The sequence below is a fragment of the Enoplosus armatus genome, chromosome 8 (genome assembly GCF_043641665.1).
Source record: "Enoplosus armatus isolate fEnoArm2 chromosome 8, fEnoArm2.hap1, whole genome shotgun sequence".
Classification (NCBI taxonomy): domain Eukaryota; kingdom Metazoa; phylum Chordata; class Actinopteri; order Centrarchiformes; family Enoplosidae; genus Enoplosus; species Enoplosus armatus.
Genome location: NC_092187.1, coordinates 11,126,209 through 11,149,385, shown reverse-complemented (window position 1 = coordinate 11,149,385; position 23,177 = coordinate 11,126,209). Strand labels below are relative to the sequence as shown.

Below are 23,177 nucleotides of genomic sequence, written 5' to 3'. Positions count from 1 at the left end.
CTTTAATTTGTCCATCTGTATTGTAGAGAGAGGGGAGATATTTACTGTGGTTGGAGATGCTCTCCATACTCAATTCGATTTGTCGAGTCCCACCTGTTGACGAAAATATATATTCGTGTTCATGTTACTTGGTTGGTTGATCATTTGTTCAAGAATGACAAGACAAAAGCCCTTCACAAATCTGACACTGTCACCTTTAACTGAATTAGGTGTGGTAATGTTTTGTGCCTATGTATATCCTGTCATGCAAACAATGACGTCAATATTGAAGCGATATGCTGTAAAAAGTGGATGTTTTCCTATTACATTCATACACATTTAAATGTGGTTTTGCACAATAATGGGGTGAATGGGGTTAAAAATGACTATAGTGTAAATGACAGTATCGTGTGGCAACACTAGTGTGTTTGTGTGCTTTTGGCGAGTGTATGTAGGTGTTTGTGGTGGAGAAATGTGTTAATTCCTCCACCTCTGTAAATGAAAGCGTTGATATGCACGTTATATTCTTATGACAGAAGTGTTCAACATGTTTCTAATTACATATCTGCCGTTTATTCACAGCTGTTCTTGATCTTTGCTGTTCTTGCAGATATTGCAGGGAGTTTGTTTACGTGCACATTAATAATTTGATTGTAACCAGATCAGGCAACTATAAGGCCCGTCGTTTTGTTTGTGTGGACTGCACAGCATAGTGTGCCTTTTGTCTGATTTCTTTTGTCCGATTTCTCTGAACATGCACCAGGAAGGTCATGGAGTACAGTGGATGCAAATGGGTGTTTCTATAAACAAACAGTGTCATGGCTCGGTGGAAAAAGAGAAAAAAGAAAACAACAACATCATTTTGGGATGACAGCAACACAGCTTTTATGTCACAATTAAGTAATAGAAATTGCATTAAGGTGCTCTGTGAATTCGTCCAAGCAAAAACAATAAACATCTCTCCATGTTCTTCCTGTTTTGTGGCACTAATAAGAGATTTTCTACCGGCGACTCCTTACAGACATCATCCTGACTATCAAACACATCATATAAACTTTCATTATGGGGTTACTGGGGAAATCTGGTTACTGCGAACCATGTACACTTTAATCAGACTATTTCTTTAATCTGATTATTCACAGTAATCAGGTTATACCAGTCATGTTTGCATACTGAGCGATCTCAATTGGATGAAAGCTGACAAATTTGCAGCTAATCACTTTTTTGAGGTGCACCTGTGAAGATCTCAGGCTGTCTTTCAGTGCCGATGAGTCAGGGATGAGGAGGTGAGACTCGTGTTCTATGACGAATTGGATCTCAGGCTCACGCACACAAACACACAGCAGACAAATTGTTTGTTATAGTCTTGTTTCAGAGCTCTTATGTGAGCACAGTAATGACTGCTTCAACCCCCCTCTGCCGCCCTCCTCACGCTCGATTTTTTCCCCCTCTCTCCTTCTCTGTCGTCTCCACATTCCCCCTCCCCCTTTCCCCTAGTGCTCGCGCCAAGTCGGCCCGCCATCCCGCCTCCACACATACACACACACACACACAAGCATGCTGCGAGGTAACGGCAGACAGGCGCGTGACTCATTAGGCATTCGTCCCCCAGGGAGATCGCTGGGGGGGCGCGTGCGAGGGAGAGAGAGCGCCGCAGCTGCAGGAATGTCACGGGCGGCTACCGCTGTGTGTGTGTGTGCATGTGTGTGTGTGTGCATGTGTGTGTGTGTGTGTGTGTGTGTGTGTGAGAGAGTGTGCGTGGGTGTGTGCGCGCTAATGCTGGATGGAGCCAGCGGCAGGGCACTGCACCTTTCAGGAAATAACGCAAGGAGAAAGAAAAAAAAAACACACTTATTAGTCCTCTTTTCCACCAAGAGCTCATTTAAAAGTCTGAAATAAATTTAGAGAGAAAACATTAGATTGCCTTATAATTTCTGCTTGGCCAACGTGAAGCTGTGATATTAGCCTGTACTGTTTTTCACTACAAGAGCATTTTGTTGCTTTTAAACCAAACCCTTGCTATGAATTTATGAATTCAGGACGCCACCCAAATGAGTTACAGGAATATATATATATATATATATATATATATATGGCAAAAGTATAAAGTAAGCCCATTGCTCACCGTATGTAATCACCTTTGAAATATTGAAGCTTTATTACACATATCTACTTATTAAGTGAGATATATGCAGCTTAAAAGACCATGTTGAACTACTTTTGACTTCTTGCCATTTCTCAAGACTATCTCCGAGAGACTTGGAATTTGGTAGGCAGTGAAAATTATGTGGATATTCACCATAGCTAGAATTGCAGTATTGATCTACTACAAAGCATTTAAATGTGCACATTTATATAAAATCTCCTCCATTTTTCAAATCAATTCAGTTCAACTTCATTGTTGTGATACTTTCCTACAACGGAACATACTAAAGTCTTTTCATTCCAAATTTGCTAAAAATAGAGAAAAACTAAAGACACTAGTACATTTAAAAAAAGTATATATTCAACACCAGAAACGTTCTATGTGAAAACGTGAATAAGGGGCAAGATAACTTTACTGTACATTGTAAACATGCAAGTAACATGTTGGCCCGTTGGCCTAAACAGTTGTGTCTGGCTCTCGTTAGATGTGTAATGCATGAAGAGAGTACAATAAACTCATGTCATGTCAAATCTCTTACAAACTGCAAGAGAGATCACTGCAGCAATATGAATGTGTTGTATAAAGACACAATACGTTTAGTGAAATATCAGTGTAGATTACCTACATTATGGAACTTTTAAATGTTTTCCCACACATTTTCAGCATTAATGGAAGTGAATGGTGTGAGGTAAGCAAACACTGTAAACACTAGTTTAAAGTTTAAGACCCGCTTGAGTAAGTCAGTATGGCTGTTTGAATGTAGAGTATCTGACCTATAATATGTTATGTAACTATAATGAGCACCTGCACTACTGTTTGTTTAAAGTCTCAAACGTGCAGTAGTTTGTCTGAATCGTTCACCATCTTCAGTTCAAGTTCTAGTGTTACTCTCAGAGCACAGTGTATCTATTGGAGAATTCATGTATTAATATGAATATATGTAGGTGAATGAATGAGAGTATTTGTGTTTATGGGAGGTGTTTCTAAATGTTGGTCATGTGCTGATTTTTAATTGTCTGTCTAGATTGTGTAATAAGTTGGTCAGTGTGTCCCTATGCATGCGCATCTGTATGTATGTGTGTCTTTTTTTTGCTTGTAAATGTGAAGCCCAGATATATTTCTTGGCTGCCTGACTGTCAGACAGAAAGCGTGGGAGGTGATATTCATAGAGGTGCTTTTAGTGGGACTTTTATGAGAGACTTTTTTCCATGGCTGAAAGGAGGTTGACCACACACAGTAAGGTTGCCTCAGCTCTGCGCACACGTGTGTGTGTGTGTGTGTGTGTGTGTGTGTGTGTGTGTGTTTGTTAGTGCGCGTACGAGGCGCCCTTCCTTTGAGCGCTCCTACGTGGGCTGCCAGGGGTGTGTTTTGCTTCGTGTTTTGTTTCGGAGAGCCCTCCCCCGTGCTGCGGAAGTGTTGCCGGAAGCAGTGGGAGCTCACCCCCAGTTATGCGTCAGTGCCACTAAAGAAAGGATCGGGGCTTTCCGGGAGGAGAGTAGAGGGAGGAAGAGGGGGGAGGAGGGAAGGGAGCTGTCAGCCTGGGTATGTCACGGCCATGTGGGTGGTTGTCTACACGCTCACAATACTAACACACACACACACACACACACACACACACACACAGCCACAGTCACGACTGGTCTTAGACAAACTATTCCTGTATACACTATATTGCTGGCATGCTCCAAGTAAAATCCCCCGCTTTGGAGGGGAATTCTAAGGAACAGGAACAGGTGTGTGTGTGTGTGTGTGTGTGTGTAGGTGGTGAAGATAGTGCGCATGTGCAATTGTGTGTTTTCCCTGACGATGTGAATACAGCAGTAAAGAGACTTAGAGGTGGAGAATTTGTATTTAACAGATGTGTGTGTCTGACAGATGTAACTGTGGTTGCATCCATAGTGAAGTGTTGTTCTGATGTGATGTTTCGCTCCTGTTTCCTCCCTCCGATACCCTGTTGGAGCTCCAGCATTAACTTCCTACAGCGAATGGAAGTAGCAGAAGTATCAGAAAGTGATCCACTGTCCTCAAACGCTGGAGCAGAACTTGTAGAAAGCTCCGACAGGAAAGAAGAAAAGAGGAAAAACCTCTTTTCTGGCAAGGCATGATAAAAAAGAGAAAGGAGAGAAATGTGCAGAACTCTGTGGCCTGCTCATCCTGGGGGATGTTTTCATCTTTCTCTGTCTCTCTCCACCCCCCTCCCTCCCCAACTCTTTTTAATGTCTGCCATTTGAGAGACTCCAGAGGGGCTGCACCTGTTTGCCTCTTGGCTAGGAGCCCCCAAATCCCTCCTCCTGCCCCCGCCTGCCACTCATGCTGCCGCGCCTCCTGGGATGGAAGGAGAGGGGGAAGGAGGGAGCGGGGAGGAGTGGTGGAGAGCGGGGTTGCGTGTGGTGGAAGGGATAGCTGGAGGGCTTGAGGGCGTCCGGGAGTAAGAGCAGAGATGTAGGCACACAGAGAGAGAGAGAGAGAGAGAGAGAGAGGGGAATATAGCTTCAAATCCAAGTCCACTCCACGTCGGACAGACCTCAACTTCTGTGGAGCTTTCTCTCTCATGTTTTGACTCACCACATTCTCTTTCATTTCTGTATTTTCTCTCACCTTTTCTCTTCTCGCTCCTGTACAAACCCACATCCGCTCTCCCTTTTAACTTTTTCTACTTAGTCTATCCTCCCCCTGCTCTTCTCCAATTTCGTCCCCCGGCTCAATCTCTCCTACTCTTCTCCATCTCTGCTCCTCGTCTACTCCTCTCCGTCCTCTCTCTCTCCCCCTCCTCCCTCCTCTCTGTGATAGGACCACGTTAATCTGCAGTGACCTCTTCAGGTCACATTAAAGGTCGCCCAGCTTCACTTCCTAACGCCCCCAGGGCTACACTCTCCTCTTTATCCCTTCTTTTCTCCGCTTACTCCTGGCAGCTTTGGAGCAAAACACTTAATTCACCAACAAACTTGCCATCAGTTTGGTTACTCCATTACGACAGACCGTTGACCTAACATAGAGTATTGGAGGATTTTTCTCAGTATGAATTCATTATATAATTCATTCACAGAGAGTGCAAACAACGTGATGATATCTGGCTGGAGGCTGGATGTCAATCTTACAGATTATGTTGTTTTGGTTTCAGCTCATGTGTGCCAGCTACACTGACGTTTCTGTCGTTGCCCTTGAACCAGTTTTTGCTGGAAGCTTGTGAATGATTTTAGGTTCTGATGAGGATATTTTAAAACGATATTTTGTATTAAAAGATTTAATGCAGTGAAACCGAAAACTTTTTTTTATCCCTTTTATTTGGACCTATGCATTTTGCACATATACTTTTATCTATTTCAGTCATTCATTCATTACTTTAAGCTACTTGTTTAGACTTCTCTGAATACTTGCTAACTAGTTTTCATGTATATTCAATCTTAATAGGTAGTGCTAGGTGTTACATCTGACTCAATATGTGGATATATGTTTTTTAATCAAATTGCAATCTATTTTTTCAATTTAAATTCAATTCAGTACTTGAGCGTCTCCACAATCTTTCCATGTACCCAACTGTCAACTGCATAAGTGCCCACTGGGGTACAAGTACCCCTGGTTGAGAAGGACTGATTTGATGTATTTTGTGTAATAAGCAGGATAACAATACACAAACTAGCCAGTCAATACTGCAAAATATAACTAAGATCCCTTCGTGTTGGAGTCTTGATTCGTCTTATATGAATGGATGGATGGATGGATGCATATATGTATGTACAGCAACTTAAAGACACATGCAAATGATCAAAATAAGGAGAAAAAAAAGAAAAATACTACAAATAGATTAAACACAAGCAAAGAAACACATTTGACAATTTGACAACCTATATATGAATCCTGTTGCTTAAAGTGTCTCCTGTTTTTTGTGCAGAACCGCGGGCGTTTGGCTGAGAAACGGACCATCCCCCTGCCCCCCAACCGGGTGCCCAAGAAGGAGCTGGCCTCCATCTTCAGCAGTGACGACAGTGAAGGCAGCGAGCGAGCCAGTGGGGATCATGCCCACATCAAACAGGAGGACGAGTTGCATTACAGTATCATGAGAAAGAGGTGAGGCACCTGTGACTTTTATGGCCATGGTTTCAATTTAGTTTGAAGGACAGTACAAGCATGTTTGACATTTGCCAGTTAAAATTCCAGACTTTTTAGCTTTTTTTGTGTGTGTGTTTATTAGACTCTGACACACATTGTTGTAATTGCGTAGGCTTTTCTTGAGCCTGAAGATGCATACGTTGTGTAGTGAAATCACCATGAGAGGAAAATGTCAAGCTAGCCTCTGAGGTGTCACATTTGTTAAAAATAATTAACAGTAATAAGTCCTCTGTTTTGTTTGCTTCTCTTCAGCAGAACCTTTTTAATGACAACTCAGACGTGTGTGTAGTATTTTCATCAAAAGTGATTTTAGGATAATTTTGAGGTGTTAAAGGCACACTTTGAGAGGAACAGACAAAGAACAGTGTTTCAAAAATATACTTATGGCTTTTGCTTTGGGATGTCTAATGGAAGGATGTGTGCTGAGCTTTGAAAGTGTTAATTGGTTTGTTGGTTAGCGTTTTGTTGCTACTGCCAAGTCTTGGCGTATCTGTCTTGACTTGATATTAAAAGACTGAGTCACCTGAGTCACCGCTGTCTGCTTCATCCCATCCTGCGCTGTGCTTGGGAGTGGTTTGATCATCAGCGTTTAATATAAAACACAAGTCACTACGTCTTCATGTCATGTTATTGCACTTTTTCAGCGTAAAGAGTGTAAGGAACATTTTGAAATGGCTGTGAAAGTAGATGTTCATGTTGATGTGCATCTATTCTTGCTGCTCAATTAACAATTTAAAAAGATCTTAGAGCTGATGGTATGAAGTAAGAGGAAAACACAAACAGATTTGGAGAGATAGACTAAGATTAATAAGACGAAGTAGCATATGTTGCCTCAGACGCACTTAAAAATCCTGCACAGTCTGGCATCTATCTATAGACAGTCAGCCTCTGGATCCTGATCCTTCACACAGACTTGTTGTTGTTATCTTAACCAAATCAGGAAGATGGCAAAATACTTAACAGGATTGTTTTGTCTCAGTTTTGCAATTATTATTTTTTAGGACTGTAATAACACCACAAGTGGCATGTATTAGCAATGCATCCTCATCTAATGTCAGTGGTTTATTCAGAAACCCAACATGTTGCATTTTAGTGTGAATCAGTAAATGGCTGTTTGACTAATTGTCAAAATTGAAATTTTCTACAATAATGGACGGAGAAGAGTGCTCAGGAGTTGTATACATATTCGACTGGGTTTGTCATGAAAATGTGGAATGCTTTTACTAAAAGCCTGTTTGGATTCAAGTGAATAATCATGTTCACATCTTCATACATGCAAGCGCACACATACGGGGTTACAGTGAGGTCACCTCATTAAGATTAATCAAACAGGCTCTGAGGACAGCGCTGCCTCTCTCTGATGGAATACACTCTGCTTTGTTAGGAACAAAAATGAAATAGGATTATGATTTTTTTTTATTTGCTTCCATTACAATCAGTACTTTGATTCATGTGGAATCACAGAAATTAATTTTCAATTTGGAATAAACATCACATGGATTTATGATTACTTGGTATGTACATTAAAGATTCAGAAGTCAGACAGGCTATGGACAGATATAATGCAGAAGCTGTTCATTGATTAACCTCAGAAAGTCCCCAGCTGCATTATAAGCAGCTTGTGCAACCTCATTACAGGAGGGGATGTTTTTCATGTCTTGAGACTTGCGTGTGACACGGCGGACAGCACGGCAACTGTGAAGCTTTAAATGGATCCACTAACCTTGTTTAAGAGGGCTTCCCCTCCCCCTGACACTTGTGCCGCTGGCGTGTTAAGATGATAATGAATTTAAAGAACACTTATGACTAATATGTCAGGCTTTTACCCTTTGAAAGGCGACGGACTCGCTGGAGCCGCAGCTCCGGTCTGTCCCGGGCATCCGTCTCAGCCCTGCTTTATCCCCCAGTGCAGGTCTGGACGAACGGGATAATGGGATGTCCAATCACGGAAATGTGATTTCCATTGACCGCAGCTTCGTAAGTGAGTCGTAGAAGGGTCTTAACAAATTGGATTTGGCCAATGGATGTGAAAAATACAGGGCCTCTGTATACATGTGTGAGTGTGTCTTTGCTGTCTCATCCACACATCATCAAGGCTGGCGGCAGCACCGTGTCACACCCACTTGCTTCCTGCAAGCGGCCTACTGTAACTGCACTTTAATGTACATAGACAGCAGGTGGCAATTATTTATCCAAATGTTTTTATATATATATAATGTCACTTTTTTTAACATTAAAGCGTAGATTGTTAGTTCAGGTGGTCGACTGTTGTGCATTAAGAGGATTTGTCTGTTGGTGTCAACAAGTGGTGCTGTCTTAGCTCATCATTCTCATCCGGATGTCTTCTCAAGTTCATTAAAAACTGGTCCGCCTTCTTTTAACCAGATTAATGTTAATAGGCAGGCTTTACCGACAATTGGTTTACTTGGTGCTCCATAGATCTGTGCTTGTCCTGCTGAATAAGCACGGAGCATCTAGAGATGGAATAGCAGCCAGGCCAGGGAACCAACCAAATACTCATTATCACAACAAGGTGTATACGGAAGTCTAGTGTGGCTCCTGTGAAACACACAGCAACTGAAAGGTGCAAACAAAATCTAGTTTTGTTATCACCTTGGTATTGCCTCGGTATCAGCGCTGCAGATTGTTTGTTTCTGACTTGGACTTGTTAACGCTGATTTATGGATTTCATCTCAGGGACTAAATATTTGATGGCGGTAACTTAAGATTTTAGTGTCTCACTCAAGGGCAAAACAAAGCCTACCTTAGTGTTTGTTTCAAGTTGACCGTAGATAACAAAGGTTTGATTGAAAAGTGCTGACTGAGAGTCTGGATAATTACCCGGCAACCGCTGTGGATTTTATAAGTTCCACCCGCTGACGTCTGCCTTTCAGCCTCTGCGCCCTGTAGAAAAAAGAAAATCTGCCATACCCATTATTAACGTTCACCCAAACAAACAAAGGCCATGCATGAGGCCATTTGCTACTTGGTCACTTACATATGCAAATGCTTCCATCTACAAAAGGGCACAAAATAATTTTTGTAGATTAAGTAGGAAGAGGGAGGCTTTCATAAGATCTGCAGACCTTTACCAAAGACCGACAACAGCATAAAACATACCAAGCTGTTCAACATAGTCTGCCTGTCAGAGGCTGGGTCTCCACCTAGAAGGGCCATCTCGTCCTGTGCTCATCCAGTCGGCAGGGAGTAAAGCTGATTGAAACAAGCAACATACTGAATTCAACAAAACATCCCATCTAATTGGTTTTGGACTGACATTTCTGTCTTCAGCAACATGGTAATGCTATAAGTCATTGTGGGTGTAATTCTGATAGACCTGATTACAGCCTTGAACTGTTGCCTGCTAGATTGTGTTTATTTACCCCAGTGCACTGTTGAAGCAGTGTGAGCTTTGGTGCTCATCGAGAGAAAACTACAGCGCTGCTGTACTGGCTGATAAGTGAAAGTGGAAGCAAACAGAAGATGCTCATGTTCATAAACATTTAGAAAAATCTGATATTACTACTTACTATCGTAGTGTTTTCTCGGTTTCCCTTCACAACACACTTCTCTTTATGAAAATTCATGGAGCAGCGTTGGCTCATATTTGTTAATGGGGATGCTGTACTCAATCTGTCTCATAACCACAGAGAGAGAAAAACACTGATGCTGCGTTAGCTTCTGTATGTCTATTGCATTTGACATTTTGTCCTCTGGCTTTATTGAACAACTGTGTCATTGCCTTATGCCAGTAAGAGGTCACGGACAGTGTGAAATTACTGGAAATGGCTCTCCCCTAAAGCACTAATTAGTGAGCTTGGAGGTTTTATAGCTTTCTAGAGGAGCTTTCCGGTTCAAGATTTTTTTTGCCTTGTTTACATGCGTTTGCCATGGCAACAGAGTCACAGCAATTTAGTAGTTGATTGGGCGTTGGCTAGCAGCAAGATGTTCATTGTTTTCACATAGAGCAGTGTTTTGTCTATCAACTCCCTGTCAAAACACAGGATCAACAAAAAGATGGTCAGCAGTGTTCCAGCAATTTAGTCTCAGATTTGGTGTTGGCTCAAAGCCCGAGGTTCATCATTTCCACATGTAAAGAACACAGTGCTTACTATTCACCATGTGCTGTCATAGAATATGTCGAAATTAGCTGAAGATAATAAGAGCTTTGGCTTTTCATGAATTTCCTTCTGAATTAGAAAGATGAGAAAGATAAGAGCTCAAAGTGTGAGCCAGAGGAGAAATTAACAGTAAAACCACCAAGCGTGTGCATGGCTCAGTGCAGGAGAACCTAAATGCAACATGGCAGACTTACTGTATATTCTATTTCCATTGTACTTTTCTTTCCTCCCCTGGCTGCCTTATTGACCTCATGTCAGCCTGTACAGCAGAGGAACAACAAGGAGAAGCGAAGCCCAAGTAAAGCCAGGCTACTCTTACTTATTTATGTATCTATTTCTGTATTTATTCATTACCCCCTCTGCTTGCAGGGTTCCCAGTTGCGGGTTGCCTTTCAATCCAACTGTGAGCAGCATGACAATTGTGTTTCCGTTGGAATCAGGAATCGGGAATCAGACAAAACATAAAATGTACACGGAACAGATCCATATTCCCGCTTTAAGCTTTGTGTGTCCTAAAGTATAGATATTTCCTAAAGATGTGCATTATGATTTTTTTCCTGTGGAGCATCAAAGAAGCTTTACACATTCCCTCTTTTCCCAGCATTTTGCCCAAGTCCATACCTGACTATGCAGTGGTTATTGAATATTACATATAGCCTGGTAGTGTCTGAATGTTACTGTGAGCCACCTGTGCAGGTTGGAGTAGGCTGTGTGTTCGGGCTGTTGTCTTGAGAGCAGAGGAGGGTACACAGTAAAGCTGCTAGCACCAGATGTTACACAGCGCTTGCGTCCTGTCTCTCTCTCTCTCTCTCCTCCTCCTCCACTCCTCCACCTTCACATCCCTGCTGTCTGTCTGTCAGCACTTTCCCAGTGGTGGTGTGAGACATGGCGTCAGGGTGCCTGGGCTGCCAGCTTCTGCCAGCTCACACTGTGACCTCCAGCCCTGCCACCTCAGCTCTGCGTGCCAATGCCGCAGCAGGCCACTACTGGGCATTTATACTGAGTCGACTCCCCGTGCCAGGAGAACAGTCTTTTCATATTGTGTGGATCATTTTGAATAGTAACGCCTACTGTAATGGTAGGGAACACAACCTTTTCTCAGCAAAAGAAAGAGTACCAACGACTGATCTGGCAGACATCAATTTTTACTGGAGTAAATTTTGGCATCCTTATGGCATTTTTATTTCTTTCTTTATGGAGATGCTTTATTCAGCAATACATAGACAATATATTGACTTTAGTAAAAATTTGATTCGTTTGCGGTATCTTCTCAGTAATGTTGGATGCCTGTAGTATCCATGACAGACTTTGAGTATTAACACATATTAGTTATCCCAGTGTCTGGGTCAGAGTGTCTGTCCTGTGGCCGCAGATGACTATTGACCAGTTTAGGGATGAGCTGAGGATGAGATGATTGTCTACGGCGTGCACCTGGGTGATAAGAAGGCAGCTCATGTCCTTCTTAGCTATCAGTCCCGACAGCCACAATATAACCCCCCCCCCCCCCCATCCTCTCCGAGGCCCCCGTCCTTCCCAAGCTAACCCCGGCCTTAGGAGCTCCTTAGGGAGCGCTGACTCAGGTGACTGGGTTTTAAACACCACCCCCACCCCCCTGTTCATCTACCAGGGCTTGAGTATGACCTTGCCTCCACCCAGAGAAAGAGGGGGAGGGGGTTGCGGGAGGGCAGAGGTGGGTGGAGATAGGGCTAGTCCCTCATTAGCCCAAGCCGAGGCGGGACAGCTCAGGAAAAGTGCACTAATTACCCCACTAACAATGTCCTTGCCGTTCATGGCTTAGAGCGGCCACTTCGCCACGGGATAATAACCCCATCACCTCTCTGAGAAGTTCAGGATGGCATTATCGTGATCACTTTAAATGATGGACAGAGGGTGGTGTTATAACGCAGGCAGCTGGTTGATGGATTTGGCTGCAGTGTTTCACAGTGGAGCGTGTAACTGCAGCGTGTGTGATGTGTGTTTTGTTGGAGTCACTGGGTGACGCAGATACATTATTATATGACTTTAGGCACAATTAAAAAACCTTCCCTGCATCTCATTTTCTTTTTGAAGAAAACCATTGAGCTCTCAGACGCGGATAGCTACTAATTTTAGCAAGTTACACTCTGAATAGTCTATTATATAGTCTATCATTAGTCCAAAAAGTTTGCAGTCACAGTCCAATCAAGCGTCTCCTTGCTTAGCAACCGTCAGGGACTGTTTTGTCTGAGACTGTTTTCTGAGTCACTGGTTCGCTGTGACTGAAAGGTGACTGGTGAAGCCAGCATGGCCCGCATTAGGCCTTCTACGCTCTCCTTCATCTTTTCTGTTAGCGTGTGGAAAACAGCTTGGCGACCGACAGCCTGACATTACAGCAGGAGCCTGTAATCATGGGACTGTAAAAACCCAAATCCAGCAGCCACAAACAGTGTGGCCTCGTCATAGTGGTGGCAGCTAAGAACCATTCACCGCTTCTGTCCCATAAACTGTGCTTGCTGTGTCATACCAGACCCCCTTCATAGATGATTCTGCTTTCAATAAAGTTGCCAGTTAAGCCTGTAAACGGGATTCCTGCTGACACGAGAGGATGCTGATGCCGTCAAACTGACATGTCTAAATGCTGCATGCTTTCATCCTTATTTTGTGGACAAAATGACAGTGTACATGAACTTTCCTGTTCTTTTGGGCTTTGGGATGTTCTTCCATGCGGCATGTATGTCACAGTCATTTAACAGTAAATTATATTTAGACCATGAGCTAAACAATATTCAACCCTGCACCTCTCCTACCTCCCAAGCTGTTTGCCATTATATTGTGACTAGACTTGTACTGCACTGCTGCTATACTCCCCTCAAACTCTAAGCGTCTATTTCCCATCATTATGCTGTTTAATGCGATCAAGATGGTAATCAGATTGCAAATGAAATACCTCCATGACACAGTTGTGTGGGCCCACTGGTGTGGGGAGATTAGAAAGGCGGCTGGTGGAGTATTTGGAAGGGCAGGGTGGCTCCAACCATTTCTGGGCCTAATCTGTAAACCCTCCTCCTGCTCCTCCTTTGGGTGCTGAAGGGCAGGACAGGGTGTTTGAGAGACTCTTGAGGACAGTTTTGTTGAGAAGGGTAGGCACAGCAATTGAAAAGAACACCTAAAGCCCTTTTTGTGTCGTAAATCACAGATCCATTGTGTTGTCTTTTTAAATGTTACATTTATATAAGTAAATAAGTTGCTGTTCAAGGCTTCATAGCTATTTTGTTTTATCTTAAATATTCATCATTTGTCTTTTCACATTATTCAATTGCCTTATTTCTCTAAAACAACTGTTGGCAGCACCAAGTTTAAAAACAGCCATAATCAGGTTTTAAGCTGCTAAACTACTTATGAGTTGTGAATATGTTCGTTAATGCATCTTAGTGTGGAAGATGAGTAGGGATGAGACCCAAAAGTGCTGGATGCGGTAGTCTGTCAGAGTGCATTACACACCTCAGAGCTAAGAGCCAGTTGACAGGACAGCCACTTGTAGCTGCTGAGTCTGTGTGGAGGTATGCGTTTAAGAGATGGTGCTGTCTGGATGGATGATTTCTGTGGTAAGTAGTGTGTGAAATAGTGTGAATTTATGCGCTGCTGCTTTATCACGTACTGGTTTGGATTGCGTTGTGGAATTAAGTTTGTTTGGGGCTGCTTTTAAATATGTTTATCCTCTCTTTCCTCTCTGTGTGTGTGTGTGTGTGTGTGTGTGTGTTCGTGAGTTACAGTCGTGACAGTGACCTCTCTACAATCATCTCCAACCTGCACCACACCAGACAGCACGGCATGCCCGAGGGCCAGTCAGCCTCTGACCACAGCACCAGTACTGGACACACAGGTAGGACCCCCAGTGATGCTGTGTGCGTGTGTGTGTGTGTGTGTGTGTGTGTGTGTGTGTGTGTGTGTGTGTGTTTAAAGGTGTCAGGGTGTCTTCTTTATTTCTCTGTCCTTTTTCATCTCTTTGTCTCTTTCCTTCCTTTGCATCCAGACTGATGATAAATCCCCCTTTACATCTCCTGTAACATATGTAAACGTTCCATTACCCATTTAATTTACTCTAATTTGTGTGATTTGGGGGAATTTAACATAAGCTTATTACTCATTCCTGAAGGTCGCTCTCAAGTTGATTACTTAATGTTCTTCCCACATTCTCTGCCGCACTCCAGGATTTTGTGTTAAACCCCCTGTTTTAAATTACCTCTGAATAAATAGCTTTGTTTGCCATTAATCCAGTTTCATGTGAGCAGAGGAACCATGGTGTGCGTGTGCTAAGAGCTTTTCTTACAGCTTACAGACAGCACACAGACAGCATTTAATCACAGCTATTTGTCAAGTAGCTTGTATGAGGATATTGTCCAGACATCAAAGACATATGGTTGTAAAACAGCCTCTGTGGATATCACTATTCAGCGATCAACCTACTATACTGGGTGTTTCTGCCACACTGGCTTAGTTGTACCTATTTTTATGACATATGTTGTGTGTAGTGTTCTGTATCCCAACGAGGACTGATTGAAGACAGCAATGCTTCACCAGCAACCCAAACAAACTTTTCACATTATCAAATTATTGCCTGTTAAAAATGGTATATTTTCAATACTTATTGAAAAAGTTTTGAACTGGTGTATGAGTCACACTTACATCCTGATCTATTTTGGCAGTGATTTTACAATATGTTTCAATGTTGTTGCAGGCTCTTATATTATTTATTCCACATTAAAATGTTTGTCTGGATGTCTTTTCTCTGTGCTCTCCCACATAGAAGTCAGTTTAGTATGAATTATAGTAATTATTATCAATGTCTATAATAGACTATAATAGTATCTAATATCTATGAAGGGAAAATGTATATCAAAAATATTGATCCTAAAAATGAGTTGCCTTTTTATCAGTGAAGACCATACCTTTGCTCCACTGTTGCCCGGGGTTTGACCCTGTCCTGTCTTATACCGTTAGCCAGAGGCACAGCAAGTGCCATAATCATCCCAGACCCAACACCTCCATACCCTCTCTCTGTGTGCTCATCTCCTCTGTCTGCCACATTAATTGTCCATACGGTGCCTGTGATATCAGGCAGGGTGGGTGGAAGGTGGAGGGTATTAGACTGCTCAACAGCCAGCCCAGCCAGAGTCTTAAACCCCTGTTTGGAACGGATGTCCACCCAAATACCGGCCTAATCAGTTGCTACACTTAATGGAGAAATCAGAGCCCTGAGTAGTTATCATAATGGGGAAAGACACAATGGGATTGAGGTGGGTGGGTGAGGGGTGATGGAGGAGGGGGTGAGCACAGTGTGGCTTAAGCCAGAAGGGGGTCCAAGACCCTAAAATCTGTCCGCTTGACCATTAAAGGGAGATTTAAAAGGCTGCCTAAGCGGCTCGCTCCGTGTCTGTAAACAAGTCCAATCCGATCAGCCGCTGCCTCTAATTCTGTCTGCTAGTGAAATTAGACACACAGTCACAAACACACAATTGCACACAAATAACACATAGTTATGCAGACGCGTGCCCACGCAAAATCAACACAGGTTCAAATTTTCGTCCGAGTACATAGGTGGGTGTAATGTCTATGAAGTTTTAGAGCAGCGGATTATTTGACTTTCAGGTGGATGAGACGGTAAACGCAGCTCGCTGTCTGTGATATTGTGTTTACTCTGTTCTGTCAGTCAACTCTCCTGTTTGACTTATCTTCCAAACGTCTTCTATCAATAGCCCATTTTATGCAGCCTGTTGAAGCCGGAAAACGTTATTCTGCCTCGCTGTTCTGTATAAAACGTATGAACACAGAATGGGGGGGCCTTGTTGTTCCGCCGCTAAGACGGCAGCGGAGGTAGTAACAGAGCCGAATTGACGTCTTCGTAAAATGGGGGAACCGGCACACTAGACGCCAACGATGACAGGCCTTCTTTGCGGCAGTATTACGGGACCCCTGTTTTCAAAAAGGGCTATTGAACTGTGGAGGGAGAGACGGAGTGAGACGGGAGAGAAATTAACGAAAACCGATCAGAAAAGAAGGCAAAGTCTGCAACAGAGAGACTGAGATGTGGTGATGGAAGAAACATTTGGAAATAGAGAGACAGAGGAAAGAGAGATGAATGAGTGCGGTGGTGGTATCAGGGGAGGGCAGGCGGCAGCTATGGCGGCGGACGGCTCCGTGTGTTTTTGTGTGTGTGTGGGTCAGGAGGAAAGGGAAGCAGGCTTGCCGGGTCGTCTCTGCGCCGGAGTGGGCCGTTAATTAAATCTGAGGGACAGACAGGAGGGCTCCCTCCCTCCCTCATTCGCTCTCTCTCTCTCCCCAGCCGCTGGCTATTCGGAGGCTCTGTGAGAGGTGGAGGGGAGGGAGGAGGGAAGGAAGGAGGGAGGGGGAGAGCAGGGGCGCCGACGCTGAGAGTCTGGCTGCCTGTGGAGACTGTAAACCGTGGCTCTGCGGTCAGACCGGAGACTCAAACAGGCAGATAAGGTGTTTTGGACCGCCACTCTCTCTCTCTCTCCTCTGCTGCCTCTGCTCAGACTCCCAGAGGCAGTTACAGCCTGTCGGTGTGTGTGTGGTTGGGGGTTGTAGCAGTGGTTTGGGTCTTGAGCACATTTTTGTGTGTGTGTTTGAGCGTGTGCACCTTTCCGTGTGTGGTTTTAAATGCCTGGTTTTAGATGTTTGCTTGCGTGTGAATCTGCAGCCCAGCGTGTTTGTGCAAGACCTGTTTTTTGTGAGTGAGGATTGCTTTTAAAGTTTTACCAGCTAGTTATTACATGATTAGCATAGACAGGCAATTCTAAACGAAAGTAAACACTCCAGGATTTCTGATGATATTAGCTCTGTCATACAGAAGCAAAAAGGGAAATGTGGGTTGTAAATATTTTAAAACATCCCACCGCTTAATAGGAATGTAGTTTTACTGCCATAACAAAATGGCTTCTCAGGGTTATTGTTCATAAAGACATGTCAATGCTTCTGTCAAAAGATTAAATTCACAGATGACAAAAATAAACTTTCCAGTAAATAGTAACAATAAATGTTTTCTTCATTTCGGAGCACTTAAAGGAAACCAAACAGGTTTCAATCCAGAAAGTCCTTGTTTTTTTTCGTGTCTGTGCCATCTTTGGTGCTAAACAGCAAATGGTGTTTTTTTGTTTTTTTTGCACATCATTTTACAAAGGTCACTTAACCCTTTAACACCGAGTGTGTCGTCAGCGACACGTTTGTGCAAGCGCACTTTGGATCACCATAATTACGTCACGGTTTGCGCTATCGGAAGAATTCTAACGGTTTCTGAAAGCTGGGACGTTGCGCTTTATAACCAGGTTTAGGTTTGAAACCTAAGCCTCAAAATGTCCGCCTGGACTTTTTTGCTTATTTTGACTGAGAGGCGCGAGTGAAATTACCGTAATGACACCATATTGGCTGTAAAGCGCAACGTCTCAGCTTTCAGAAACGTTGGAATTTTTCCGATATCGCAAACCGTGACGTAATTATGGTAATCCAAAGTGCGCTTGCGCAAACGTGTCGCTGACAACACACTCTGTGTTAAAGGGTTAATAATCAAGTGTCCGCTGTACTTTGGCGCCTTTATCTTTGAATTAAATTTTCTACATTTTTTAACTACTTTTTTCTGTTCATCTGTTCAACATAGTATTGTTACATTTTCAGTTTGTGAACTCATGAAAATGTCCTTACTTTATAGATAGAATTTAAACAGGATTATTTGATGATGCTTTCAAAAATATTATAGTCTTTAATAACATGTGACTTGAGCAGCATTTTGATAAGAATATTAACATGGATATTCTGGCATGAACAGTTGCCTAGCAGACAAACTAATGCCGGGGTGACAAAAAGCAGTACAGTAGTACATTTAAGACTGGCAGAGGACACTAGTTGATTAAAAACATAGATATACCTGTGTTATTTCCTTTCCTTTCTTCCCATTTTGATTGACTTGTCAAGGTTTTTTAAAAACAAACTCAAAAGTAAATTGTGCTGTACCTTTTATCAGAGAATAATTTAATCCCATTATAATGAAGACATAGTAATTAGTAATTTACAACTTTTTTGTTAAGTATCATAACAATGGCTCTCGTAGCCCAGGACGTATTCTAAACAAGCCAGTGTTCTTCACACTTCTTGTGCATCACCACCTGTGCACCAGACCATTTTTACAGGAAGGACCTACTGTAGCTGACAGAAGGCCTTTAGAAGTGTGCATAAATAGCTTGTGGATTTAATTGTGTTGCATAACTATTCTGAATTGTAAAAGGGATATTTATATGACAGTGTCACAGATATTCACTTTGAGGTGAGCCATATTTTAGTCGGTTGACAACACATTTCTTCCCCTGATTTCCATTCTTCTTCTTCTTTAGTTCTCTCTCCACCTCTCTTAATTTCTCTCTTCCTGTTGAAAAGACATAGAACATAACAAACAGAGGAGCAGTGTTAGTGTGTGTGTTGGCAGTGGCGCATCCTCCCCTCAGCTTGAGCAGAAGCGCCTCTCTCCTCATCTCCATCACCCACCCCCATCCCTCTCCCCTCCCTCTCCCAGCTGCATCGGCCTGTAAGCCAATCAATGGCAGGGCTTTCAGGGCCGGCGGAGGCCCCGGCGCACGGAGGGGGGATCAATAAGTTATTAGCACCATTCTGTCAGCTGTAATGTGGAGATTGATCGGGGGGCTGCGGCTGGCGGCCCACCCCACGTCCCCGCCTGTCACTCCCCCCCTCTTCTCTCCGCACAGCCCCCCCTCCCTCCCTCCCCGGCCTGATAAAGATGACAGATTAACGGAGTAAGAGAGGAATTAAGGAGTCTGGCTGTCTGAGCTGTCACCACGCTCCGTGGGATGGAGAGAGGAGAGGAAGAGGACTAAAGTTTGAGGGAGGAGAGGAAATCAGAGAGTAAGAAAGAAGAAGGAACGCTCCCCTGCCTGATGGTTCGCCCTGGTGGTGTCACATGAAAGAGAAGTGGTTTAAGTCCTGCTGTTTCCTCTTTATCTATCTGTCCCTCTGTTTTCATCCCTCTTTTCTCTCAGTGGGAGAAACGGCAGATAAGGAGGAGGTTAACTAGCAAGGAGGAACCGAGGCAGAGGCTAGGATATTGAGTGTTTAGGTCGACTTCCTGTTGATCAGGAATGACAAAAACAGGGGGCTATATCATAGCAGCTAATGGTATTTGCACTTAATTATTGCACTCTTTTTTTGTAGTTAAAATCACTGCCTTGAAGCTAAAATAAAACTCCTGACTCCATACCCCTAATTCTTCAGCAAGGTGATAGGGAAATGCCCGGGGTAGCAAACTTGACTGTAAGCGGTGTTAGTGGGAGTATAAGGGTTAGCATAGATGCTAGCAGAGCTCAGGGTTGGGCATTAAAAGGGAGCGCCGGTGCTCTAAGAAGCCCCATTTAATTGGCTTTAAAAGCTTTCCGCCCTCAAATCTCTGGCCCTCGGGCACTCGCTCCGGAGACGCAGTGTCTTGAGTGAGGTCGGCTCAAGAGACGACTCAAGTATGTGTGTTTGATCATGAGAGGCTATGGGTGTGGGAGAAAGTGTGTGTGTGTGTGTGTGTGTGTGTGTTTGGTAGAAGAGGGGGTTTAACTAATGGGGGTTCTCTCTCTCTTTGTTAATATTCCACTAATAGGATAGATGGAGACCTTTTAGTGTTTTTTTTTCCTGCACTGAACATGATTTGAAAATGTGAAGAAAAACAGAATGAGAGATCATAAAGGAGATGACAGAAAAAGTAGAAATTGTGACATTCAGTGTGTGTGTGTGTGTGTGTTCATGCACACACTTGTCCATTAGCGCCCCCCCCCCCCCCCCTTCCCCCTCTCTCTTTAGGATGGTGTAGGGAGTGGATCTCCTCAGGACCTGAGACATCAAACACTGGATCATTAGCGAACCTCCTCCCTCCCTCTCTCTCCCTTTCTCGTTTGCCCTCTCATCAACACCGGGGCTCCTTCAGCAGCCCAACAAAATCCTGTCTAAATCTCTTTCTGTCTCCTTCCCCTCCCTGTCTGTGTCTTGTTATAGAGAAGAAAGAACATAAGTTAGGGTGATAGGTTAAGGGTTAAAGGTCAGACTCCACTCCAGCTTCACTCCGTCCGTTGCTAGGGTAACAACAACATCAGGAGTGGACACATGACAGAAATCACCAAATGTTGTTTGCTTGGGCATTGCTAAGAAATTATATTGTTTTTTTGTTTTGTTTTTTTGTTTACGCCCTGTTCACTGTTTTCCGCACTGTTTACACATGCTGTGCAAATGATGAAAAATTGCTTTGTTGAAAAAGAGAGACAGAGGGAGAGAGGAACCATTTCTTGTTGAAGGAAGGGGGAAAAAAAAGCCCCCCCCCCCCATCCTTAAAATACGCACCGAGAAGTGAGAGAGGGAAAGCGAGAAAGAAGGGAGGCAGTTGCTGCTGTGGCTTGTCTGACTATGTGGAGGAAGAAACAGAGTTGGAGTAAAAGCAGAGGTGCATGAGATAGAAATAGAGAAAGAAAGAAAGAGAGCGAGAGAGAGAGAGAGCAATGACAAACGGCTTTTTCCTTCCTGCCGGCGCTGCGTGCGATGTGCTCTGCATCCCCTCCCTCTCTGATTAGGCCCGTATTGATTTGAGGTGTGTTTGAGGGGGGTGGTGGAGGTGAGGTGATTGGGCGGGAAGGAAGAAAGGGAAGAGAGGGGAGGAGAGGAGGAGGAGGAGGAGGCGGCGGCAGTAGGGGGTGCTGTAATTGTACACTAGCTGCTCCTCTTTGGTGGCAGGGGAGGAGGTAGGGGGAGAACAGGGAGGAAGAGGGGGAGGGAGGGTGTTAATGGGAGGAAAGAAAGAGAGAGAGAACACCTGATGGGAGGAGGTTTCAAACACACCTAGAGGAGAGGAGAAAGAGAAGGAAGCAGATGGAGAAATGAGACAAGAAGATCAGAGGTGTGTTTACGAGGGGAGGACAGCAACAAGAGAGAGGGGAGTGGCTGTCGTGGAGGTAGAAAAACTAAAAATAAACACATGATATAGACATAATGTAGGCCGAGGGGAATTTCTCAAGGAGCTGAGAGGCTCTCCTGCACTTTAGTTCTGTCAGAGGCTTTTGTGCCAACATCTGGAAAAAAGGGAAGAAAGGAGAGAAGAGAGAGGGAGGAAGAGCAGTGATAACACTTGAGGACAGACTGTTGGAAAGAGACGTTGGAAGAGACAGAGCCCTCCTCCCTTCCTCAGATAGACAAACACACACACACACACACACACACATACACATGTGAATGAGCCGGGCAGATCTGTCATCCACGGCGGCGCAGGCCCCCCTCTCATATCTGACAGAACAGGCACATCTCCAGACGCCCGTGGCTTGCTTCACTCGCTCTGTTTCTCTCCTCCTCACTTTTTTCTCCTTGGCTCCTTTTCACTCTCTCTCTCTTTTAACTCTGCATTTCCAAAGCAGCCGCCATGTATACAGGTAGACGTAGAGCAGAGCGGCAAACTCGAGCTTTTACCTCAGTCTTTTTACTGAGTGCTCCTCTCCCTCTCTCTCTGTGTTTACAGATGACCTTCTAGGCAAGAGGAGAAGCTTCTCTCCCAACAGCAGCAGCGAGTGTCCCTCTGACAGCAAGAAGTCACGTAGCGTATCCCCCAAAGGTAAGACTGTGCAGTGTGTTTGTGTGTTGTGACGTTGCAGATGTGCTTTGACGTGCATTTTCTGAGAGGAAACAGGTGAAAATTGCAGGAAAGAAGGCAGCGTGACTTGAGTGTTAAAGTGAAAGAGAAAGGATGGAAGCTGCAGAGTGAAGAAGAGGGAGAAATGAGGAGGTATCGGTTTAGCTGCTAGTGGTCAGTGTGTTAGGGTTAGTGTGATGATGGGAATACACATACAGCCTTACACACATGCACACACACAGTCTCACTGAGTCTCGCTTTCTCACATGCTTGAAGACACACTTCCATGCCATCACTCTATTAACCCATTCCCCTCTCTTACACGCAGACACACGTTAGGGGAAGTCAGTAAAGGGTTAGTACACCCAAATTACCAAAACATAGTATTTGAACACCACAAAAGAAGAATTTGTGATGCTAAAAACATCCAAAACATTCAGACATGACATTTAAAAAAAACTCTACAGCAACTTTTCTTCCCATATTACATTCTGGATTACTCAACAGGCCTCACTTTGAACAGTTCTCACTGCAACTATTTTTTACCATACATTGTAGTCCCAATGAAAACCCTTTAACAGGAAAACAGAGCATGATGTGGTTGTCATGTCTGCTTTCCTCCAAACACAACACATACAGTAATATAATATCTAAATAATATCTTGATAAATGATAGCCCCTGTAGATAGATTCCTAATATACACATATTATTATTACCTTTCATCTGCTTTGTGTGTGACATGAGAACATCATAAATAGCAGACTTTGAGAAGGCACACCATGGCAAGACAGTGCCCCTCTGCAGCGCTGCAAATCCGGTCGCCATCCTCTATTATTCATATCTCCTTCGTGTGGCGTGAAACCTGGCGCCCGGCGTGGAGCCGGCACAGCCACTGGGCCCGTCCCTCTGGGCTCCCGAGGAAGACTTCCTGACTGATGCATTATATAGCAGGCAAAACCGCAACACCAAGGGCAGCTCGCCGCACATCCAGCCTCATCTCTGGAGACGCCAGCCAGAACAATAAAAATACACACACACACTCTCCAGGAGCACGTGTGATCCAAACAACATAAGCTGCACACATACAGTGACACAAATAGCTCTTTATTATTTGACATGTGAGTAAAATTGTTGTTTAATGATGGTTCAAATCTGTGTAAAAAAAAA

The 23,177-nt window shown here is 43.8% G+C and overlaps 1 protein-coding gene across 1 annotated transcript in view; it reads left to right on the top strand.

Moving 5' to 3' along the window:
- Positions 1-23,177, top strand: part of samd11 (sterile alpha motif domain containing 11) — a 48,860-nt gene that overhangs the window by 7,820 nt on the left and 17,863 nt on the right. The window contains exons 3-5 of the mRNA XM_070911022.1: positions 6,018-6,193; positions 14,109-14,218; positions 21,899-21,991. Coding sequence (XP_070767123.1) covers positions 6,018-6,193; positions 14,109-14,218; positions 21,899-21,991 — 379 coding nt within the window. The remainder of the gene's footprint in view (positions 1-6,017; positions 6,194-14,108; positions 14,219-21,898; positions 21,992-23,177) is intronic.